Source organism: Meriones unguiculatus, chromosome 4 (assembly GCF_030254825.1).
Source record: "Meriones unguiculatus strain TT.TT164.6M chromosome 4, Bangor_MerUng_6.1, whole genome shotgun sequence".
NCBI lineage: Eukaryota > Metazoa > Chordata > Mammalia > Rodentia > Muridae > Meriones > Meriones unguiculatus.
Window position 1 is genome coordinate 101,372,710 of NC_083352.1, and position 18,699 is coordinate 101,391,408.

The following is an 18,699-nucleotide window of genomic DNA, read 5'->3' on the forward strand; positions in this document are numbered from 1 at the left end:
AACGTCCTTAGTCATATCAGAGGGCCTCAAAAGACTCTGTGATCATGGTATCAAAGCAGATGCTGAGACTCATAGTGAAACTTTGGGCAGAGTGCAGGGAATCTTATGGAAGAAGGGGGAGACAGAAAGACCTGGAGGGGACAGGAGCTCCACAAGGAGACCAACAGAGCGAAAAAACCTGGGCCCAGGGGGCCGGTAGAGGTCGATGCTCCAACCAAGGACCATGCATGGATAGGACCTAATATCCCTGCTCAGATATAGCCCATAGGCAGCTCAATCTCCAAGTGGGTTTCCTAGTAATGGGAACAAGGGCTTTCTCTGATATGAACTCAGTGGCTGGTTCTTTGATCACCTTCCCCTGGGGGGGGAGGGTTACAGCCTTGCCAGCCCACAGAGGAAGACAATGCAGCCTCTTGATGAAACCTGATAGGCTAAGGTCAGATAGAAGGGGAAGAGGACCTCCCCCGGACTATGGGAGAGGCATAGAAGAAGGGGGTGGAACTGGAAGGAGACAGGGAAGAAGGTACAGCAGGGATATAAAGTGAATAAATTGTAATTAATAATAACAATAATGAAGACAAAATACCTCCTAGGGCTAAAAATATGGTTTAGTTGGTAGAACTCTTCCCTACTATAAACAAACAAACAAAGCTGTGGATTAATTCCCAGCATTCCATAAGCACATGCCTTTAATGCCAGTACTCAGAAGGTAGAAACAGGAAGACCAAAAGTTCAAATTCATCCTTGGCTACAAGGCAAACTCAAGGCTAGTTTTAGTTATCTGAGATACATTTGAAACAGAGAGAGAGAGTTGATTCAAATGTTAAGAGAATTTGCTGCTACTGCAAAGAATCAGTTTGGATCCCAGCACCCACATCAGCCAGCTCACAACCAACTGTAACTCCAGCTCCAGAGGATGCAATGACCACATCTGGCTTCTGTAGAGACCCATGGTGGCTCACAACCACTGGTAATTCCAGTTCAATGGATCTGATTCTCTCTCTCTCCTCTGCAGACACCAGGCATACAAATGACACACAGACATATTTGAAAGCAAAACAGAAGAAAGGAAGGAAGGAAGGAAGGAAGGAAGGAAGGAAGGAAGGAAGGAAGGAAGGAAGGAGAGAGAGAGAAAGAAAGGAAGGAAGGAAGGAAGGAAGGAAGGAAGGAAGGAAGGAAGAAAAAAGATACCTTCCAGGCAGCCAAAGCCCATGGAAGAATTCACTTAGGGTAGTCAGTTGTCTCCCACCAGGAGACAGGAACAGTGGCCACAGGCCAGAGAACTGTCCCTAACCAGGCCACTGCAGAAAAGCTTGGTGTTGTCTGTACATACTTTCCTGTTTTCCACAGACCCCTGATACATGGGCTTGAGGACTCCCAGTAGGTCCTCCCTCTAGGAAGCTAACAAGAACAGGGAATGATAACCCTGATGATGGAGTTTCCAAACTGGTCACCAGGCCTAGACTCACAGTACCCAGATCAGAGCCCTAAGGGCTGGTGCAAATACTCGTCCACATCTCAGGCCTAGACAAGCGACTGTGAGTCTCCAGTGGCACCAGGCCAGAAAACAAAGCAAGCAAGGAGGAACACAGCCAAGGTGCTCCGTGATGAGCTGTGGCCTATCATTTTTCCAAGAGGCTGAGAACAAAGATGCTGGGTGATGGGAGACCCTCTCCCAAGCTTAGGCTTCTGGCCTGACCAACAACACATGCAAAGGCCTCACTTCTAGGACCCTGGGCACTCAATAAGCATCAAAGAAGACAGCAGCCCTCAGACCATAAAAGCCTTGAAAGTACTGCAGGGCAACATCACCTGAGCCCTCCTACTTTATGTGGGAATCTCAGCCCTAACATTAGTGTGGGAAACATAAGGAATTCTAGTCCTGTAGAGGCTGAAGCCCCCAGCCATTCAGCCAGTTATGCAAATGTATGACCTCTCAGGTTGTAGAAAACAATACAGGATATATCACAAGAAGTTTGTCTTGTCCATAACTCAGCAAATGAAAAAGAGGGATGCAACAAACTCATGGGCAGCCAACTCGCAGTTGGGAGATGTGTCCAACTCCCAGCTGCAAGTCATGACACCTAAGGAATGTTGTCAACTGAACAATTTACAAGAGAATCAGTGTCTAAGTTCTTAGGGAGACTTGTCAAAGGCCACTTCTGTCAGGCATAAACCAGGCTGCCAGAGGGAAAGCAGGTACTCAACATGAACCCTGTTTGAACAGGTCCTCTGATGATGAGAGCCATTCCTGAGTGCTAGTTCTTGGATGGGCATGAGCTCTCTTCCATATTAAACCAATGCAGGACACTCCTCAGACCTGGAAGACAGTACCCAGGCATACAACCATACTCTGTCCCACAGGGTAAAGCAGATAGGTTGTGGTACTACTAAACTCTAGAAGGCTTCTTCACAAGCCTCACCCAAACTCTGCACAACAGCCAGCAGGAACAGCTTTAAGAATTTGGTGTTAGCCGAGTATGGTGAAACACACCTTTAATCTCAGCATTCGGGAGGCAGAAGCAGGTAGATCTCTGTGATCTGTGACTTCCAGGCTAGCCTGGTCTACAAAGTGAGTACAGAACAGCCAGGGTTACATAGAGAAACTCTTGTTTCAAAAAACCAAAACAAGAAAGGAAAAGAAAAGAAAAAAGTTGGTCTTACCTTCTACATTGTTGTAGAAATGACAGGAGCGACTTGCCACCTTCTTTCGGCACAAATGGATCTGTAAGAAGAAAGGCAGAAAGTGCTCACCTGGAATGGCTGAGGAATAGTCCATCCCCAGCCCTTAACAACAGCTTCCCATGTTTACCCTCCCTGTGTTCTCTAAGCCCTGGCCTAGCAGGGAGCACAGTGGCTAGGATAAGCATCTTCGGGAGAACAATTCAAAATTTTAAGATGTAAGGACCATCCAAATAGAGGCTGGGTGCCCAAAAGCCCACCTGCATGTGGTTACTCTCCTGCTTCTTCACTTCAGGATGAATACACAGCTGCTCCCGGGAGCCCAGCACACATACCCTGGGCCTTACAAAAGAAAGAATAGAAAAAGTCAAGAAGAAACTTCCTAAAAACAGGCAGATTACAGTGTGACCTAACAGCATGAGCTATCTGGAGACAAATGGGAGCATAAGGAAAACTTGGGGAAAAAAGGAAATAAAAAGGCTAGAACATGGTAGGTAAGGCAAGAAAAACTAGATAGAGCAACCTCCTGTCCAAGTTCTTCCACAGGGAGCCATAGCAAGATATCAAAATTCAGTTGGACTTTGGCTAAAACTAGATTCTTGAGTAAAGCTGCCTTGAGGAGCCAGTGCTCACCCTAACCACAGGCATGACAGCTCTACAAGAAGCCCAGGGTTCAAGAGCACCCGTAAGTTCAAAGTTCAAAGGTGGTTTCTCACAAGTAATTGATAACAAAACCAACCAGGCTTTACCTTCCACATACTATATACACACATACAACTCAGCTGGCTCTGGTACAACTCCAGACCAAGATCATTATCCAAATAATCTCTAGAGGTGTGAAAATATGACATACCGGTAGGAAGTATTCCGAAGCTCACTGATGACCTGAGTTAGCTGTGAGTGAGTTCTAGAAGCATAGATGATCTTTGGGATGTCTGTGTAGCAATCTGCCCATGCATAAGGAAAAGGAGGAGCTGTGAGGCATATGCCAATGTGTGTTAATACATGTAGCACTGAGCTAAGTCAGCTGACACTAGACATTGTGGGTTGCTGTGGTACCCTAATTCCAGGAAAAAAAAGATGACCCCAATTATATACCCAAAATGGTGAGAAATATGACACAAAATTCTCCTTACTTGTATTCTTCTACAGAAACAGTGGAAGCCCAGGTGAACTGGCCCTGTCCCAGGCTCCATCCTCTCCCTACCATCCCCACAAGAGGCCAGAAGAGATGGGATGGGGTTGGGGAGAGAAGATTCACCTATTGGGTGGCCACTGGTAGCGGCAGCATCCCCCCAGGATGACAAGGGCCGACTGGCAAAGAGTTCCCCTTGAACTCTCTCAGCAATCTTTTGAGAAGAAACAGCATCACGGAGATGTTCCCTCCAGGCTAATGTCGTGCAGAGGAGGCAAAGCGTCTTCCCAGTACCTGTGGGGCTCTCCAGGATGCCATTCACTTTCTAAATGGAGACAAGAAGAGGAAAAGCAGAAGATGTGGAGAAACAGAGGAAAGTGAGATGGCTTTTAGATACCCACACCCTGAGGACATAAAGTTCTAAAGTTCATGACATTTTCTCCTTTGCCCTAAAAGCCACAGATTAAGCTGCCTCCATTAGACAAATATGAAGGTACACACCTTCAATCTCAGAACTCAGGAGGAGGCAAAGGCAAGATTTCTGTGAGTTTGAGGCCAGGTTGGTCTACATAGTAAGTTCTAGAACAGCCTGGGCTATGTAACAGACTGTCTCAAAAAACAAGCAAACAAAAAAGACTGCCCTTATTAGTAAAATAACTTCAGAGCATTACTCAAAATCTGACAGAATATTTCAGCTGATATAAATACTTAGATGACCACTTAGGTGTCAAATCTCAAAACAGGAAATTGTTTTGTAATTCTAGATCCAGGCATTCAGCCTACTTAAACAGATTTTGATGTCCTATATCCCAGATACCAGATAGAAATCTGAGGAAAAGATGATCAGAATACAAGAAGGCACCTCAAGAAAACTCAGTAGAAAGCTATCGGGGCTCCATACCCCTAAGAAAGATTTTTTTCAAGGCCCACAAAAGAAATTCAGTCATAGTGACACATGCCTTTAATCCCAGCATGCTAGAGGCAAAGAAAGACAGATCTTTGTGAGATGGATGCTAGCCTGGCTTATCCAGGACGGCTAGGGTGAAAGTTAGATCCTGTCTCCAATAAATAGAGATAGATAGATAGATAGATAGATAGATAGATAGATAGAGTAAAATCAGAGGTTTTTTTTCCACAGTGACAGGTGGGTGTTCCTGCTCCTTTGCATGGAAACACTCTTCTAGACCCCAAATGGTAGCCACTCCCTATCCAGTGGACTCAACATAAACACCATCTACTCAGAAAGGGCATCAATACATTCTCAAAGTTATCACTCTCCAGAATCATCTCTTTTGTTCACTTGTTATAGTTTCCCTTAACCTAACCAGAAGCTCTAGTGATGAAAGAATGCAGACAGAGCCTGTCTGGAATAAATGAGAGCAGAGGTATGGTAGGGGTTTGCTGAAGGTACACCCTTATTGTCCCCTCCCTAGAATAAATGTCTTGGGCTTTGTAACTTTACCTTCTGGAGACATTCTAGCACCTTAGTCATGTACTCCTGTTGGCACTGGTAGGGCTGGAAAGGAAAATCCACTGTCACACCATTCAAGACTATCCTGGGCATATCAGCATATAATGAGGACACAGTGGTAGGCCAAGATGCAGGCTGTTTGGGTCTGTCAGACAAACCCCTTTGAACATCTCAGTATTTCAGCCACTCCAGGTAAGTGTTGGCAGCATGTAGCACCAGATTTCTCTCTGCAGGAATTTCCTACAACAGAGAAGACAAGCCTTTGTAGCCACAGACCATTACACCAATCATTTTAGGAGCTCATTCCTGCAGGTTCAGAAAATCTGCTATTTCCTCTCAATAGTAGCCTGGTGGTGGCACACACCTTTAATCCCAGAACTAAAAGCAGAGGCAGGGGAATCTCTGAATTCAAAGCCAGCCTGGTCTACTGAGTGAGTTCCAGGATAGCCAAGGCTATGTAGAGACCCTGTCTCAAAAAATAAAAAGGAGCTTGGAGATGTATAGATATCAACTAAATAATCTCCTGACTCACACAATTCCATCCTAGTTTGAAAAAGCAAAACAAAAACAATCTAGCAGACGACATGTGCCTTAACAAGCACTCTTTGTGCTCTATCTGAAACTCTACACAAAAGTCTGCGACTAAGATCCCGGGAGCATCCCTCATGGCCGGGACCGGCACAATTAAGTGTGGAATGCCTTCCAGCCTCTGATGCCCTTAAGCTCTGGGTCACACACCATTCGGTCTAGGTGGGCACCCAAGTGCAAATAAAGTAGCAAAACAGGCCAGTCATGGCTCATTCTTTTGATCCCGCACTCAGGAGACAGAGGCTGGTGATCTCCGAGTTCGAGGCCAGCCTGGTCTGCAGAGCAAGTTCCAGGAAAGCCATGACTACATAAAGAAACCCTGTCTCGAAAAACAGAACACAAGAAAAAGTAGCAAAACAGAATCACGGTATGTAAATCTGTGCAGACTTCGGCAAGTCACTCAATTTCTTCAGACCTCCGTGTCCACTAAAAGATAGGACTGACAGGGAAGAGTCTACCCTCCGCCTTGGTCCTAGCCCAGGAAAGCGCCTAGCTAAACACTATTGGGAACAAGAGGTACCCAGTCCCAGAATGCACCGCGGCCGCTCCAGAACTGGCGAGCGTGGTCTATAACCTCCATCCACGGACCGCTCAAATAAAACTGCCAGTGGCAGGGCTTGAGTGACTCTCAGCTCACTTGTCTCGGCGGGGGTGCCTTTCAAAATCCGGGTCTCAAGAGATGAAACAACTGCGAGGATGCCGATCCCGCCTATTCCGCAGTCCGCTGATTGGAACTTCGCGGGCAGATCCGCAATGCTACGCTAATCGCTGCACTTCCGCCTCCTCCCTTCCGGTCCGCTACAATGCAGTCCGGGCGGGAACTATTCCTCAACCTCTGGGCCAGCAGGTTCTCCCGCCTCTGGATGCCGGCGTGCGGGTTTCGCGCTGTGGACCTAGCCGCTGCATCAGTGTGTTCTAGTCAGAGGCACTTGTAATCGTCTAGAATGTCACTCGTCTCCCACTATTTTTATTTTTATATTTTTTAGAGACAGGGTTTCTTTGTAGCCTTTATTGTCCTGAACTCCGTAGACCAAACTGGCTTCGAACTCAGAGATCACTTGCCTCTACCCTCGGGGATTAAAGGTGTGTGCCACCACTGCCTAGCCTCATCTCTCACTTTTGCATTGTGAGCTCCGTTCTCTCTTGTCGTCTACTAACTCGTTTGGCCAGGCGACCACCATTTCCTGTACAACTGCACAGATCCTAACTTTCTTCTGGTTACTGACCTCGCCTCACAAAAGACATCTTTTCATTTTTTTTATATAAAATCCATAAATGGCTGCATCTTGCCTAAACCCCCGAGTAAGAGTTCTCATTACCTCCTCTCTCACTTACTCTGGGTCCAGTCTATTTTCCAATCAGTGCCCCCCAGTAGTCCAGTGAGGTCCTCTAAATCTCTAGTACTAGCTGACAGTCAATAAGGAGCTCCAGGGAAGAGAGAGCTTGCAGTCAGTCCCCCAGGCCACTCCTGACATCAGAGATGTTTGTTTGTTTCAGGCAATCCCAATATGTGCTAAAAATGTTTCAGTGACTGTCCACTACTAGCTGACACTTGTTTCAGAGCTTCTCTTTAATACCGAGGTAGTTTCCCACCGATACGCCCATATCCACCCTGTGTGAGATCATACTGGAAGAACACTGTGACCCATCTATAGACTTGTTTCAGTCTTTCAGACCCCCATCTCTCATATGGAAATTTAAGATAAGGGAGGCCACACACACACACAGGGATAGATACCAAGTCCAGGCAAAACTTCCTGGGCTACTAGTAGAGCTGAGACCTAAGCTGATTCATATGCTGCCTGAGTTCATAGCCAAACAAGTCTAGGTCCGCAGCACATAGATGGTTGCTTTGAGGCAGCATGCACAGCTTCCAGTGAAACCACCCCGGGAAGAATGAATATATTCTGAAGAGATCCTTTATGATCTTCCCTTTAACTATCAGACTACTTAAGCAAATGGACCCCAAGAAATTGAAATTTCCCAGGAAAGGAAGGGGAATGGTGAAGTGGTTTCAGCCAGAGAAGCGCCTTAACTGTCACTTTAACAGAGCCTGGAGTCACATGAGAAAAGAATTTCAATTGAGAAATTGCCTGGGTCAAAATTTACCTGTACCCATTTCTTTGAGGGGTTGTCTTGATTGTTAATTGCTGACTGTGGGCAGCCATCCCTAGGCAGGTTGTCCTAAATGACATAAGAAAGCTAGCTAAACATAAGCCTACTTATAAGCCAGACAGCAGCATTTCTTCATTGTTCCTTCTGTGTTTTCTTTAAAGTGACTGGGTTTCTTGGTCAGAGGTAATGCTTTATTGAATAGCAAGGAGATCTGAGTTCAAGTTCCTGCCTTGACTTCCTTCAGTGATAGATTGTAACCTGAAAGATGAAATAAATCCTCCCCCTGTGTTGCATTTTGGCAGAGCTTATTTTTTTCCCCTCATGGTCTCACTATATAGCCTTGGCTGGCCAGGAACTCACAGAAATCTTCTTGCCTTTGCCTTCGCCTCTGCTGGATCTAAAGACATGCACTACCACACCCAGCCCTTGACCAGAACATTTTATCACAGAAATGAAGCTAAAACCCAAACACATGTGTATACATGTATACACCCAGCTCTAGCCCATTTTCTCTTTTCTATCTTCTGGAGTCTGGCATTATGACTTCATCTTACACTGAAGAGGCAAAGGTCCAGAGAGGTTAGAAACTCTTTCTCCACCAAATAAAGAATGTAAGAGCTGGTGTTAGAACCTGACTCGAGCCCACATCAAAGCCCTGTCATAAGCCTTACCATCCCCCTTATTTAACCAGAACCTGCTCATTCCCTGTACAGAGTCACTCCAGATATTCTTGTAGGCCAGTCACTTACATGGGGCTCAGTGATCATCCAGCCTCCATCAGCCTCTGTCACCTACCCTGACTACTACCCCTTGGTCCTTCCCTGCCTACACTGGGGAATGAGTCTTATCTTTATCCTCTAAGTTACACAAAGCCATATTACAAGAGTGTCATCCATGATTGCCTGCAGATGAAACATAGGCCTTTTGCTACATCCTTTGCTCTTCTCTCCCTCCATCCCTCCCACTGCCTTTCCTTTGATAGTTGCTGCCTGTGTTTGTTCTTTCACTGTCTGTCTATCTCGGGGTTAGTCAGTCAGTCAATCAGTCAGTCTGTCTGTGTCTGTCTCTCCCTCCCTCCCTTTCCTCTCTCCTCTCTCATTTCCTCTTTCTTTCTCTCCCCTCCCCTTCCTTCCACCCCCTCTCCCTCCATCCATCCCTCTCTCCCTCCCCCTCCTGCCGCGCCCGCCCTTCCTCCCTCCCCTCCACAGCATTGCAGCATTCGGCTACTGCAGCTCCCAGACGCCGCCCGCATCCTTCCAGCCTCCAAAGACCCAGCCGCCGCCAGCACCATGGCCAGCACCGTATCTGGTAGGGCTCGGCAGTCTTTGGGGGAGGAAATCATAGGACCGCGATGGGTCTTACCAGAGGCCATTGTCTAAGCCGAGGCTTCGTCTGACGCAGGAGCAAGTTACTGACTCCATTTTCCTGTGTCGGATCTTGTACATGACGAGGCTAGGCTGGCCCTGCAAGAATGGGGGTCTAGAGCCCTTAAGGGGCGGCGGGGCGGGGGGACTTCAGTGCAGAGGCGAAGCTCCCGGACGCAGGGCAGGAGCCGCACCCTAGGCAGCATAGTGAAGTCGGGCTCCCCGGAGCATTGCCCCTTCGGGCGCCGGGGCAGGGCCAAGGTCCGACTGCGGCAGAGCGTCTTTGCGGATTCTTGCCTGCGGATAAGAGTGGCTGCAGTGGGGCTTACTGGTGCCCTAAGGCTCCAACGACCTTGGATATCAGTGCCGTTCAGTCTTCGTAGGGGGTTGAGGGGGCGGTGGGACCTTCCGCAGAAATCTGGACTCGGTCCCTGAGAAATGGGGGGAGGGGCTCAGGAACACGGTGGCTGGGGTGGAGGGGACCTCTCAATAGCGCGGGAGGCTTGAGCCTGGGACTAGCAAGGCTTCTTCACCTCCATCCCCGCTGTGAACACTGCAGCTGGGGAGCACCCTCTGCGACGCTAGGGCCACCTGCTCCAGCCAGAAGAACCTCCACCCTTTGCGCCACCGGGTGTAAGTGGAAGAGAGGCTGTTGCATTTCCCAACCTTTCCGGGGTGTGGTGGGGTCTGCTTTCGAAGGGAGCCTCCCACACCTCAGACTGCACAGAGGGTCGAAGCCAGGCAAAGGGAAGGACACTAACAGGATGCTAGGTCCTGCCAAGGTTGTGGTGGCTCCACTCTTGACCGGAGAACCTAAAGCTGATAGCCCCGCCCAGTCTCTAGTCCTAGAAGGGCTCTGTCTTTTTTTCTGGGGGCCTGAGACTGACCTTGGTTTCCCCTATATGCTTTTGCTGCCTTTCCTTCCCTCAGTCCAGGAGGCTGATGTAGGCGGTCAAATAGGTCAAGGGGTGATTCTCCCACTCCTTGGCTTTGGCCCCAGGTGCAAACTCCACCCATCATGCGGTCCCGCCCTGAACCTGCCCCTCAATGCCCAGAGAATTTCAGTATCAGCCAAGGAGGGGACCACGTATGTAAAGGACCCTTTAAGCTCCAAAAACACGGATCCAACCTCAGCTTTGTGCTATAGCCAAACCTTGCTCCCTTTTCCATTAGCCCCAGATAAGGTCTTCCTCATGCTTCCTGTCTCAACATACCAGTTTCTCATCAGTTGCCCTGTCCTCTCCAACATGCTCACCTTCTGCAGCCAGATCATACAACAGGCCTCATCCCCAGGCCCTGCCTGTGGTCACTTGTCTTATTTGCCCCCTGAGGATCTGTCTTCTGAGAAGAAAGTTTCTCATTGTCTATCAGACTAAGAGAAACCATACCAAGGAATAGGTCCACCAGACACTGTTCCCCTGACTGCAGCTACAACATATGGTACCTCACTTGCCAGTTGAACACTTACGTTTTGAACTTTGACTTCAGGGATCTCTGACAGAGGTGGACAGCACCTCACTCTGTTCTCCAGATGCTCACTCCTGCCCAGGCTGGTACTGCTCCCTGAATTTCTGACAGCCTCCCCTATGCTGAAGTGACTGATAGTTATCTGGGACTATAGCTTCAGGGTACTGTTTTTGTTTTTTTGTTTGTTTGTTTGTTTGTTTGTTTTCTCCCTTCGAGACAGGGGTTCTCTGTGTAGCCCGCTTTGTAGATCAGGCTAGCCTTGAACTCACAGAAGTCTGCCTGCCTCTGCCTCCCCGAGTGCTGGAATTACAGGCATGCACCCCCAGCTCTGGTACTGGTTCTTAAATTTGATGTTATCTGCTATGAACCTGCAGTACATTCCCTGTGAAAGTTTCAGGCTCAAGCAGAAACGGCCTTTGAACAACTGTCAGGCCCCAGGATCCGGGCCTAACCCATGAAGACAGCCTATCAGGGGTTTGGATACAAGATGAGCAATGATAATATGAAAAACTGGGACTGGCAGGGAGGTGGCGCTAGCAAGCTCGTATTTGAAGAGACCAAACCCCCTTCTTTCTGGCCTTGTCAGGATTCTGGTCTGTCCTGCCCCAGCCAAGACCCTCTCTCCTACTCCTTCCCTCCTGTCTCCTCGGCACAAGACTGACCTCTAGATCCACCAGATAACCTCTCAGATCCTCTACTTCCTCATCACATAATCAGAAGCATGCCCCTCCACCTCATTTGTTGAATTAACATTTCATAGCTCAATACAAGAGTGGATGTTGTTTATAAAAAACAAACAAACAAACAACAACAACAACAAAAACTTGGCTAGGCATGGTACACCCCGGATGTAACTGTTGGCAGGATGATCAACAGTTCAAGGCCAGGCTTTGCTACATAGTAAGTTCAAGATCAGCCTAAGCTACATTATATTTTTATACAAAATAATACAAACAAACAAAAAAGCAGGAAGGAGGAAGGAAGAAGGAAAGGAGGGAAGGGAAGGAAGAAGTGGAGGAGAGAAGAAAAAAATAAAGTAAGGGCCTGGAGAGATAGCTCACAGCTGAAGAGCACTAGCTGCTCTTCCAGAGGACCCAGGTTTGCGTCTCAGCACCCCCTGGGTGGTGGCTCACAAACCTCTGTAATTCCAGTCTCAGGGGATCTAACTACTCACTCTGTTTTGACCTCCATGGACATGAGGCATAAACATGGTGCACAGATGTTCATGCAAGGAAAACAAAACAAAACAACAACAACAAAAAGCCCACACCCATATATATGAAATAAAATAAAAAGCATGAAGTCCCCTCCTGCTTTTCTCCCCCGCCCCCCTTCTTCCTGAATTCTTTTGAAGACAGTGACTAGCCTTGCCTTGCCAACTCTGGGGTTCTTCTCTGCTCCCTCTGCTGCTGCCAGAGCTCCATGCTGCTTCCAAATGAATCTGAGTTATTAGAAAATTTAAGTCAAATGAGCATTCTCTGTGCTTGTTGTGAGAGAACAAAATTTACCATGAAAGTTCTGACCATTTCTACCTTGTATCCTCAATTCTATGCCAACTCATTTTTTTTTTTTTAATTATCAGGTAAAACTTGATCAGAAAGTTTCTGGTCCATCTACTAAATGTTTGTCCAAACTTCTCTGTCTGTTCCCTCAAAGTGTGCTAGTAAGTAATCAAACATGAAAGTAGTATTCTCCTCCTCCTCCTCTTCCTTCTTTTCCTGCTTTTCCTCTTCCTCTATCTAGAGACCTAGGTCTGAGTCTCAGAGCCTATCAGACTTTGGGAATTGATAGAATGGACGGAGAAACACTGATCATCTAGAATTGCATGTCAATGAATGTTGTTAATATCATCCCAGTAAGCTAAGACCTATCGACGCCCCTGAGAAATGGAGTAACTTTACTGCAGTTGCAGGATTCTTAGACATTACCAAGACAGTAGTCTCCAGTGGAACTGGTTCACAAGTGAATATACCTGGAACAGTAGGATTATTTTCATTTTAAAAGTGAGCATTTCTTTCTGTCAGGGGTCAGCGTCATAGTTGCCTTATAGCCAGGCAAGCTAAGGCTACATAGTGGACCCTGTACCAAACAACAACAAACAAAAAGCCAAAGACACAAAGTTACCAGTAATCACAGGAAGATATACTCAAGAGGAAAAAAAATCTGAACACTGGCAGCTAGAGACTCAGAAAGACTGAAAAAGCTGGGTGTAGGAGCTTACATTTGTAATTTTAACACAGGAGACCGAGGCAGGAAGATTATTGGGAGTTGAAGACCAGCCTGGACTGGAGTAAAACGCTGTTTTAAAAACAGAAAACACACCACACACACACACACAAAAGAAGAAAGACACAAGAATAGTGAGTAAGTAGAAAAGTCAGAGAACAGAGACTCTGACTGGAATCTTATAGTTTGTTCACACTAATTAGAAAAATGCCTTTATACTGGGCATTTCTTCTAAAAAGTAGAAATTTATTTCTCTATAGAATCTCAAAGTCAGGGCACCACTAGATTTGCTTGTCTAGTGAGGGTTGCTTCCTCATTCACAGGTTTGTCCTGTGACCTCACATGTTGGAGGAGCTGAAGGATTACTGAGGACTCTGTGCAGTAAGGTCATTAATCTCATTCAGGAGTCTGCCCCCAAAATCCCAAAACTGCTTTGATTTTCTTATTTCAGACAAGGTTTTACTCCAATTTACACCCTTATGACGTGCTCACCTCCCATCATACAAGAGTAGGATTTCAACCTGAGATTATTGGGAAGTGATCATTCACAGTACAGCAGGCAGTGGGAAACATACAAAAAGTATAAGAGACAGGCCAGGCACAGTAGTGCAAATCTGTAATCCTAGTTTGGGGAATATGAGTTCGAATACCAGCCTGCTGTACATAATAAGTTCTAGGCCAGCATGGGCAAGACTCTCTGAAACAAACAGAGGCATGGTGGTATACACCTATACATCTAGCGCTTGGGGTAGCAGAAGGATCACCCTAGGCTACAGAGTGAATTTAAGGCTGTCTTGAACTACATGAGACCTGTCTCAAAAGAAAACAAAACCCAAATGTACACATAGATAAAGAGCAAGGTAGAAGAGGAAGACATAGAAACACCAGAATGGTTACAGTACCTGCTCACCTTGACTTCACATCCACAGCCTACAAGGAGAAGATGAAGGAGTTATCTGTGCTGTCGCTCATCTGCTCCTGCTTCTACTCACAGCCTCACCCCAACACCATCTACCAGTATGGGGGTGAGTATCCAGGCTCCTCTAGGGCATGATCACTTTACCTCTCTTGTTTCTTCCGGCTTCTGGTAATCCTGTGGCCTAGCTGGAGAGTCATTTTGGGAGGAAGGACCCGTGCCCAATAATACTACCTGAGCAACAGCACCCCTTTCTCAACCCTTGTTGGGATGTGTGCTGGAGGCAAGCCCCTCATATATCCTCTGGCTAGGCTCCTGAAGTCCCCATCTGGTCTTGCCCTGCAGATATGGAAGTGAAACAGCTGGATAAGCGGGCCTCTGGCCAGAGCTTCGAGGTCATCCTCAAGTCTCCTTCTGACCTATCTCCAGAGAGCCCTCTGCTCTCCTCTCCCCCCAAGAGGAAGGATGCTTCCTTGGAGGAGCTACAGAAACGGCTGGAGGCAGCTGAGGAACGGAGGAAGGCAAGGACTCTCCTCACACACTTGACATTGCTGACAAGGTCTTTTGCTTGGTCAGGACGTTGGGTTGGGTAGGGCAGAACTTGCTGCTGAGCAACTGGAATGAGATGAGAGAACAAATGTACACACAGGACGACAGGAACCATATGCTTGAGGGGAACCTCCATCTTAATCATGGCAGAGGGAGGTCAGGTTGTATTCCCCAGAAGGAGCCTTGAGGACATAAAGCAGAGGCTCGTGCTCCTTTTGGGGCAGAAGAGTGAGAAAACAAGTTCTCACATCAGAAGGCCATTAGCTGGGTTGATTACATAGTCCAGAAGAGCCCTGAGAGATACGAATAGGGCTTCCAGCCCCTTCCCACACCCGCACCTTTGAGACTGAAACACAGAGAACAAGATTTGTTTGAGGATTGAGATCCTAGAGGCAAAGCCCATTGGACAGGAGAAATTGCTTAATCCCTGCACATATGACTCAGGCTCAGCAAATTTATCTTGAAGACTGATGGATGCACCCATGGGCGCTCAGCATCATTCAGGAGGCAGCAAAGGCCAGAAGCTAATCACCCCAGGGATCCTGGCTCTCCCATTATCCCTTATCCCAGGAATCACCAGACACTCCTTTCCCAGGCAGGATGGTGTGGTACCACCATGTCCCTTGACAGATCCCTGTGGACACGGCCCTTTGCTGAGCAATAGTGGGGAGCTAGGACCTAGCTGATCTAGCTGCATCTATACCTGCTTAGTACTCAACAGGCAGTTGTCTGAGGAAGTCTGGAGAAGTCACCACAACTCACAGTTCAGAATTTACCCTGCTCCTTCAACATTTGTGAGCTTGGGAGTTCTCAGTCCAGCAAGAAGACTCTGTGGCTGAGGATAGCACAAAAGGCAAGCCACTGCCGTTCACCTGGTACTGGAGGGGCCTCCTGGCAGGCAGCCTTTTCAGTGCAAAAGCCCAGGAAGTCCCAGGCAAACTGGGTAAAGCCCCTAGCCTCACAGAAATTAGTCCCAAGGAAGTAGGGAAGAGGGATGGGTACTGGGTGGAGCTGGGAACAGCAGGACAAGTGAGTCATGGCCAAATGTCATTAAGCTGGGAAACAGAGGGGCACAGCTGGCCATCCACAACAGAAACTTGACTCCCTACCATCCTGCTTGGCTCCCAGGCCAGAGATGTTCAAGGCCATCCCCAGAACAGCTTCTGGGTCCATGTCCTGGCAGGTGAGGTGCATGGGGCTTGTGTAACGATTAGGTACCAGAGAGCGAAGGCCTGGCTCAGGAGGGGTTCCAGTTACAGTTTACTAACCCCTGGCTCTGTGCAGACGCAGGAGGCTCAGGTGCTGAAGCAGCTGGCAGAGCGACGCGAGCATGAGCGTGAGGTGCTGCACAAGGCGTTGGAAGAAAACAATAACTTCAGCCGCCTGGCGGAGGAGAAGCTCAACTACAAGATGGAGCTGAGCAAGGAAATCCGCGAGGCGCACCTGGCGGCGCTGCGCGAGAGGCTGCGCGAGAAGGTAGGCCCTGGAGCGGTAAGGAGGGGCCTTTGACATAGGGGAACGAGATAACCGCTGAGCAGGCGCTGGGTGTGGGACACGGTCTGTGCACCAGTGAAGAAGGGGGTCCTAATAAAGTCTTTCTAGCCCTCCTCCCCCCTTTTTTTGGTTGAGCACTTCCCTCAGCGATGGAATCAGGCTCAGAACCTGGTTCTAGTGAGACACATTCAACAATCACAGATTAATTACGAAGCTACCAAGCGCTCTGAAGGAATTTGCATCCCCGCGGGGCCCCGCTCCAAGCGAGAATGGAACATGGGGGTCAGATGCTCAGTCCCCTGGTGATGCCTAAACACTGTGGCTCAAGCGCTCCTCAAGTACAGAGGTGCACCTGCACATTGAAGTTCCTTCCCCCGGCCGCTCCTCAGGGCTCCTCCGTCTGTCTTCACAGGAGCTGCACGCTGCCGAGGTGCGCCGGAACAAGGAGCAGCGGGAGGAGATGTCTGGCTAAGGAGCAGTGAACCCAGCGGCGACAAGAACATTTTCGGGTTTTGTTTTTGTTTTGTTCAATTCAGTCTAGATGCAAATTTCGTTCTTGCTCCTATCTGCTCCCATGCACCCCTAGCTTCCTGCTTCTTTTCCCACACTCTGAACTGTCCAGTCCTTGTAATGTGTCTGATGTTGGGCTCTCCCTCAAGGAGCTGCCCTGGCAGGAGATACGGTCCCCTATTCAGACACTAGGCCAGGCGTGGCTGGGGCTCCTTGGTGGCCCTCTTAGTGGATGTGTTGGCAACCTTAATAAATCTAGTGGCAGTGGCACAAACGTGTGGATTCTCATTCAGGTCTCAGACTGGTTTGAATGAAAGTGCGGCCAGTTTCTGCAGGCCAGACAGCAACACTGCCTGCAATTTTAGGGAAACTTTGTGGAGAAACTCTACAAAAGGCAGAAAAACCCTGAGGACCCTATAGGAGGTTGGACCCACTCGGTCACTATGGTCAGCCCTGGAGCCTTTGTGCTGCAGAGCATACCAGGGCTAGTCACAGAAATCCTGAGGTCACCTAGTCCAGGGGCACCCTCGACCAACTTTAGAGCCTATAGTCATTGCCCAGGTCTAGAGAGTTATGGGCATCATGGACACATCCAACTGTACCTACTGTCTCAGAAGTACATGTTCTTTGCAAAGCATCGGCTGGGGCATTCTGCAGAGCCACTCTCAATGCCCTTGCCCCCTCAGAGGTTTTATAGCCCCTGGAATCCTGTCCCCCTCCCCCTGTCCTGATCCAAAAATGCTCCTGGATGTTGGAAATCCCAGCCTCACTTGTTGGCAGGCATGACTGGTGTGAGAAAGTAGCAGCATGAAATTTTTGGTTTGTTTTTTTGAGACAGGGTTTCTCTGTATAGCCTTGGCACTTTGTAGACCAGGCTAGCCTTGAACTCACCTGCCTCTGCCTCCCCAAGTGCTGGGATTACAGGCATGCACCATTGCACCCGGCTGGGTAGGAGATTCTTTAGGACCAGCTGCTTGCAGATTTACATGCTGGAAGGATCAGAGTTCCTAAGTCACCCTCCCCACATCCATCCTGGAATTTCTTATCAAAGGCAGAAAGCCTAGCTCTAGGGCTCTCATGCTTAAGCATCTAAGCAGGTCTTTTCCTGTTCTCAGTCCAGGGGTTCCAAATGTCCCAATGGTGGCCTTTGAAAATGGTCACTTGCTTGGACATCCTGGGAATCCCATGCTTTTGTGACAATGCAGCATCTTCTCTCTTCTCTGTGTAGCCCCACTCCACCATGAGTTCCAGAAACAGGGTACCTTCTCACCTGCTTAGTATAAAATGTGAGGAAGGCACATGACATGTTCTTTAACAATCCAGACCCAAAGGCTCAGAAACCAAATAAATGGCTGTAGCTATGGGTGACCCCACCTCCTATCAGGCAGAAAAAAAACCCCAGAAAACAGAGTGGACAATGACCATTACTAGGGCTCAGGGGAAATAATTCAATCACAAGAGGAAGCAACCGTCAGGACCTGAACTCCACAGTGCCCACAAATGGCTTTTGTGGGACTCCTAAGGGGAAGGGGAATAGGAACTGAGACTAGATTTCTTCCAATGTCAGCTCTTCAGTAGCCAAAGCCTGGTGTAGCATGCATCCATCTCCTCCATATAGAGAACTTACAAATTAAATTAAGGAAGAGACCCAGAATCAACAAGATGCTTCAGCCAGTAAAGGCATTTGCTGCCAAACCGATGAACTGAGTCCGATCTCCAGGGCTCACACGGTAGAAGAGAACCAATTCATGTATCTTGCCCTCTGACCTCCACAAGCATGCCATGGCAGGCGCACTCATACATATACAATAAATGAATGAATGAACAAATCGGTGTAATTTTAAAAAGATACTCTGTGGGTTTAGAAATAGCCCTGGTGCCCAGTGTTGTGTCTGTCATCTGCTGAGCCAAAGAACCCTGTGAGCTCACTGTAAGGGAGTATTTGTATCAGATACAACTGCAGACTGACACCAGCTGTCAATCATAACTTTTAAATCACGATTATTTTAAAAAGTAAGTGTCAACACAACGCCACAGGAAGAAGCTAGAGCCAAGAGACAGAGCTGAGATTAATCTGGTTGCTACTGGGGCCACCCTTATGTCCCTAAAAGGAACTTCTCTAAGGAGTGTCCTGTTGGACTGCCAGAGTACCTTTCCCCTAAGAGCTCTAACACAATCTCTG

At 48.0% G+C, this 18,699-nt stretch overlaps 2 protein-coding genes across 11 annotated transcripts in view; one reads left to right on the forward strand and one right to left on the reverse strand.

The window, feature by feature from the left end:
• Window positions 1-11,977, reverse strand: part of Rtel1 (regulator of telomere elongation helicase 1) — a 42,674-nt gene extending 30,697 nt beyond the window's left edge. For 7 of the 9 annotated variants that reach the window (XM_021645973.2, XM_060382690.1, XM_060382688.1 and 4 more), the window contains exons 1-6: window positions 6,514-6,668; window positions 5,280-5,528; window positions 3,944-4,142; window positions 3,536-3,629; window positions 2,943-3,024; window positions 2,665-2,725 (exon numbers count right to left, since the gene is read on the reverse strand). In XM_021645973.2, the coding sequence (XP_021501648.1) occupies window positions 2,665-2,725; window positions 2,943-3,024; window positions 3,536-3,629; window positions 3,944-4,142; window positions 5,280-5,381 (538 nt within the window). In that variant the 5' untranslated portion in view covers window positions 5,382-5,528; window positions 6,514-6,668. Of the gene's footprint in view, window positions 1-2,664; window positions 2,726-2,942; window positions 3,025-3,535; window positions 3,630-3,943; window positions 4,143-5,279; window positions 5,529-6,396; window positions 6,669-9,353 lie in introns of those variants that run through there. The other 2 variants (XM_060382686.1, XM_021645959.2) reach the window with 2 other exon arrangements.
• On the forward strand, window positions 9,046-16,791 carry Stmn3 (stathmin 3). Of its 2 annotated transcripts, XM_060382694.1 has the most exons (6): window positions 9,157-9,299; window positions 12,405-12,485; window positions 13,978-14,073; window positions 14,310-14,485; window positions 15,798-15,989; window positions 16,420-16,791. In XM_060382694.1, the coding sequence occupies exons 2-6, from the start codon at window positions 12,443-12,445 to the stop codon at window positions 16,477-16,479; spliced, it is 567 nt and encodes a 188-aa protein (XP_060238677.1). In that variant the 5' UTR covers window positions 9,157-9,299; window positions 12,405-12,442; the 3' UTR covers window positions 16,480-16,791. The 2 variants fall into 2 exon arrangements, with proteins under 2 accessions (XP_021501613.1, XP_060238677.1); XM_021645938.2 differs by lacking the exon at window positions 12,405-12,485 and having other exon boundaries at window positions 9,046-9,299.
• The last annotated feature ends 1,908 nt before the right edge of the window (window positions 16,792-18,699 follow it).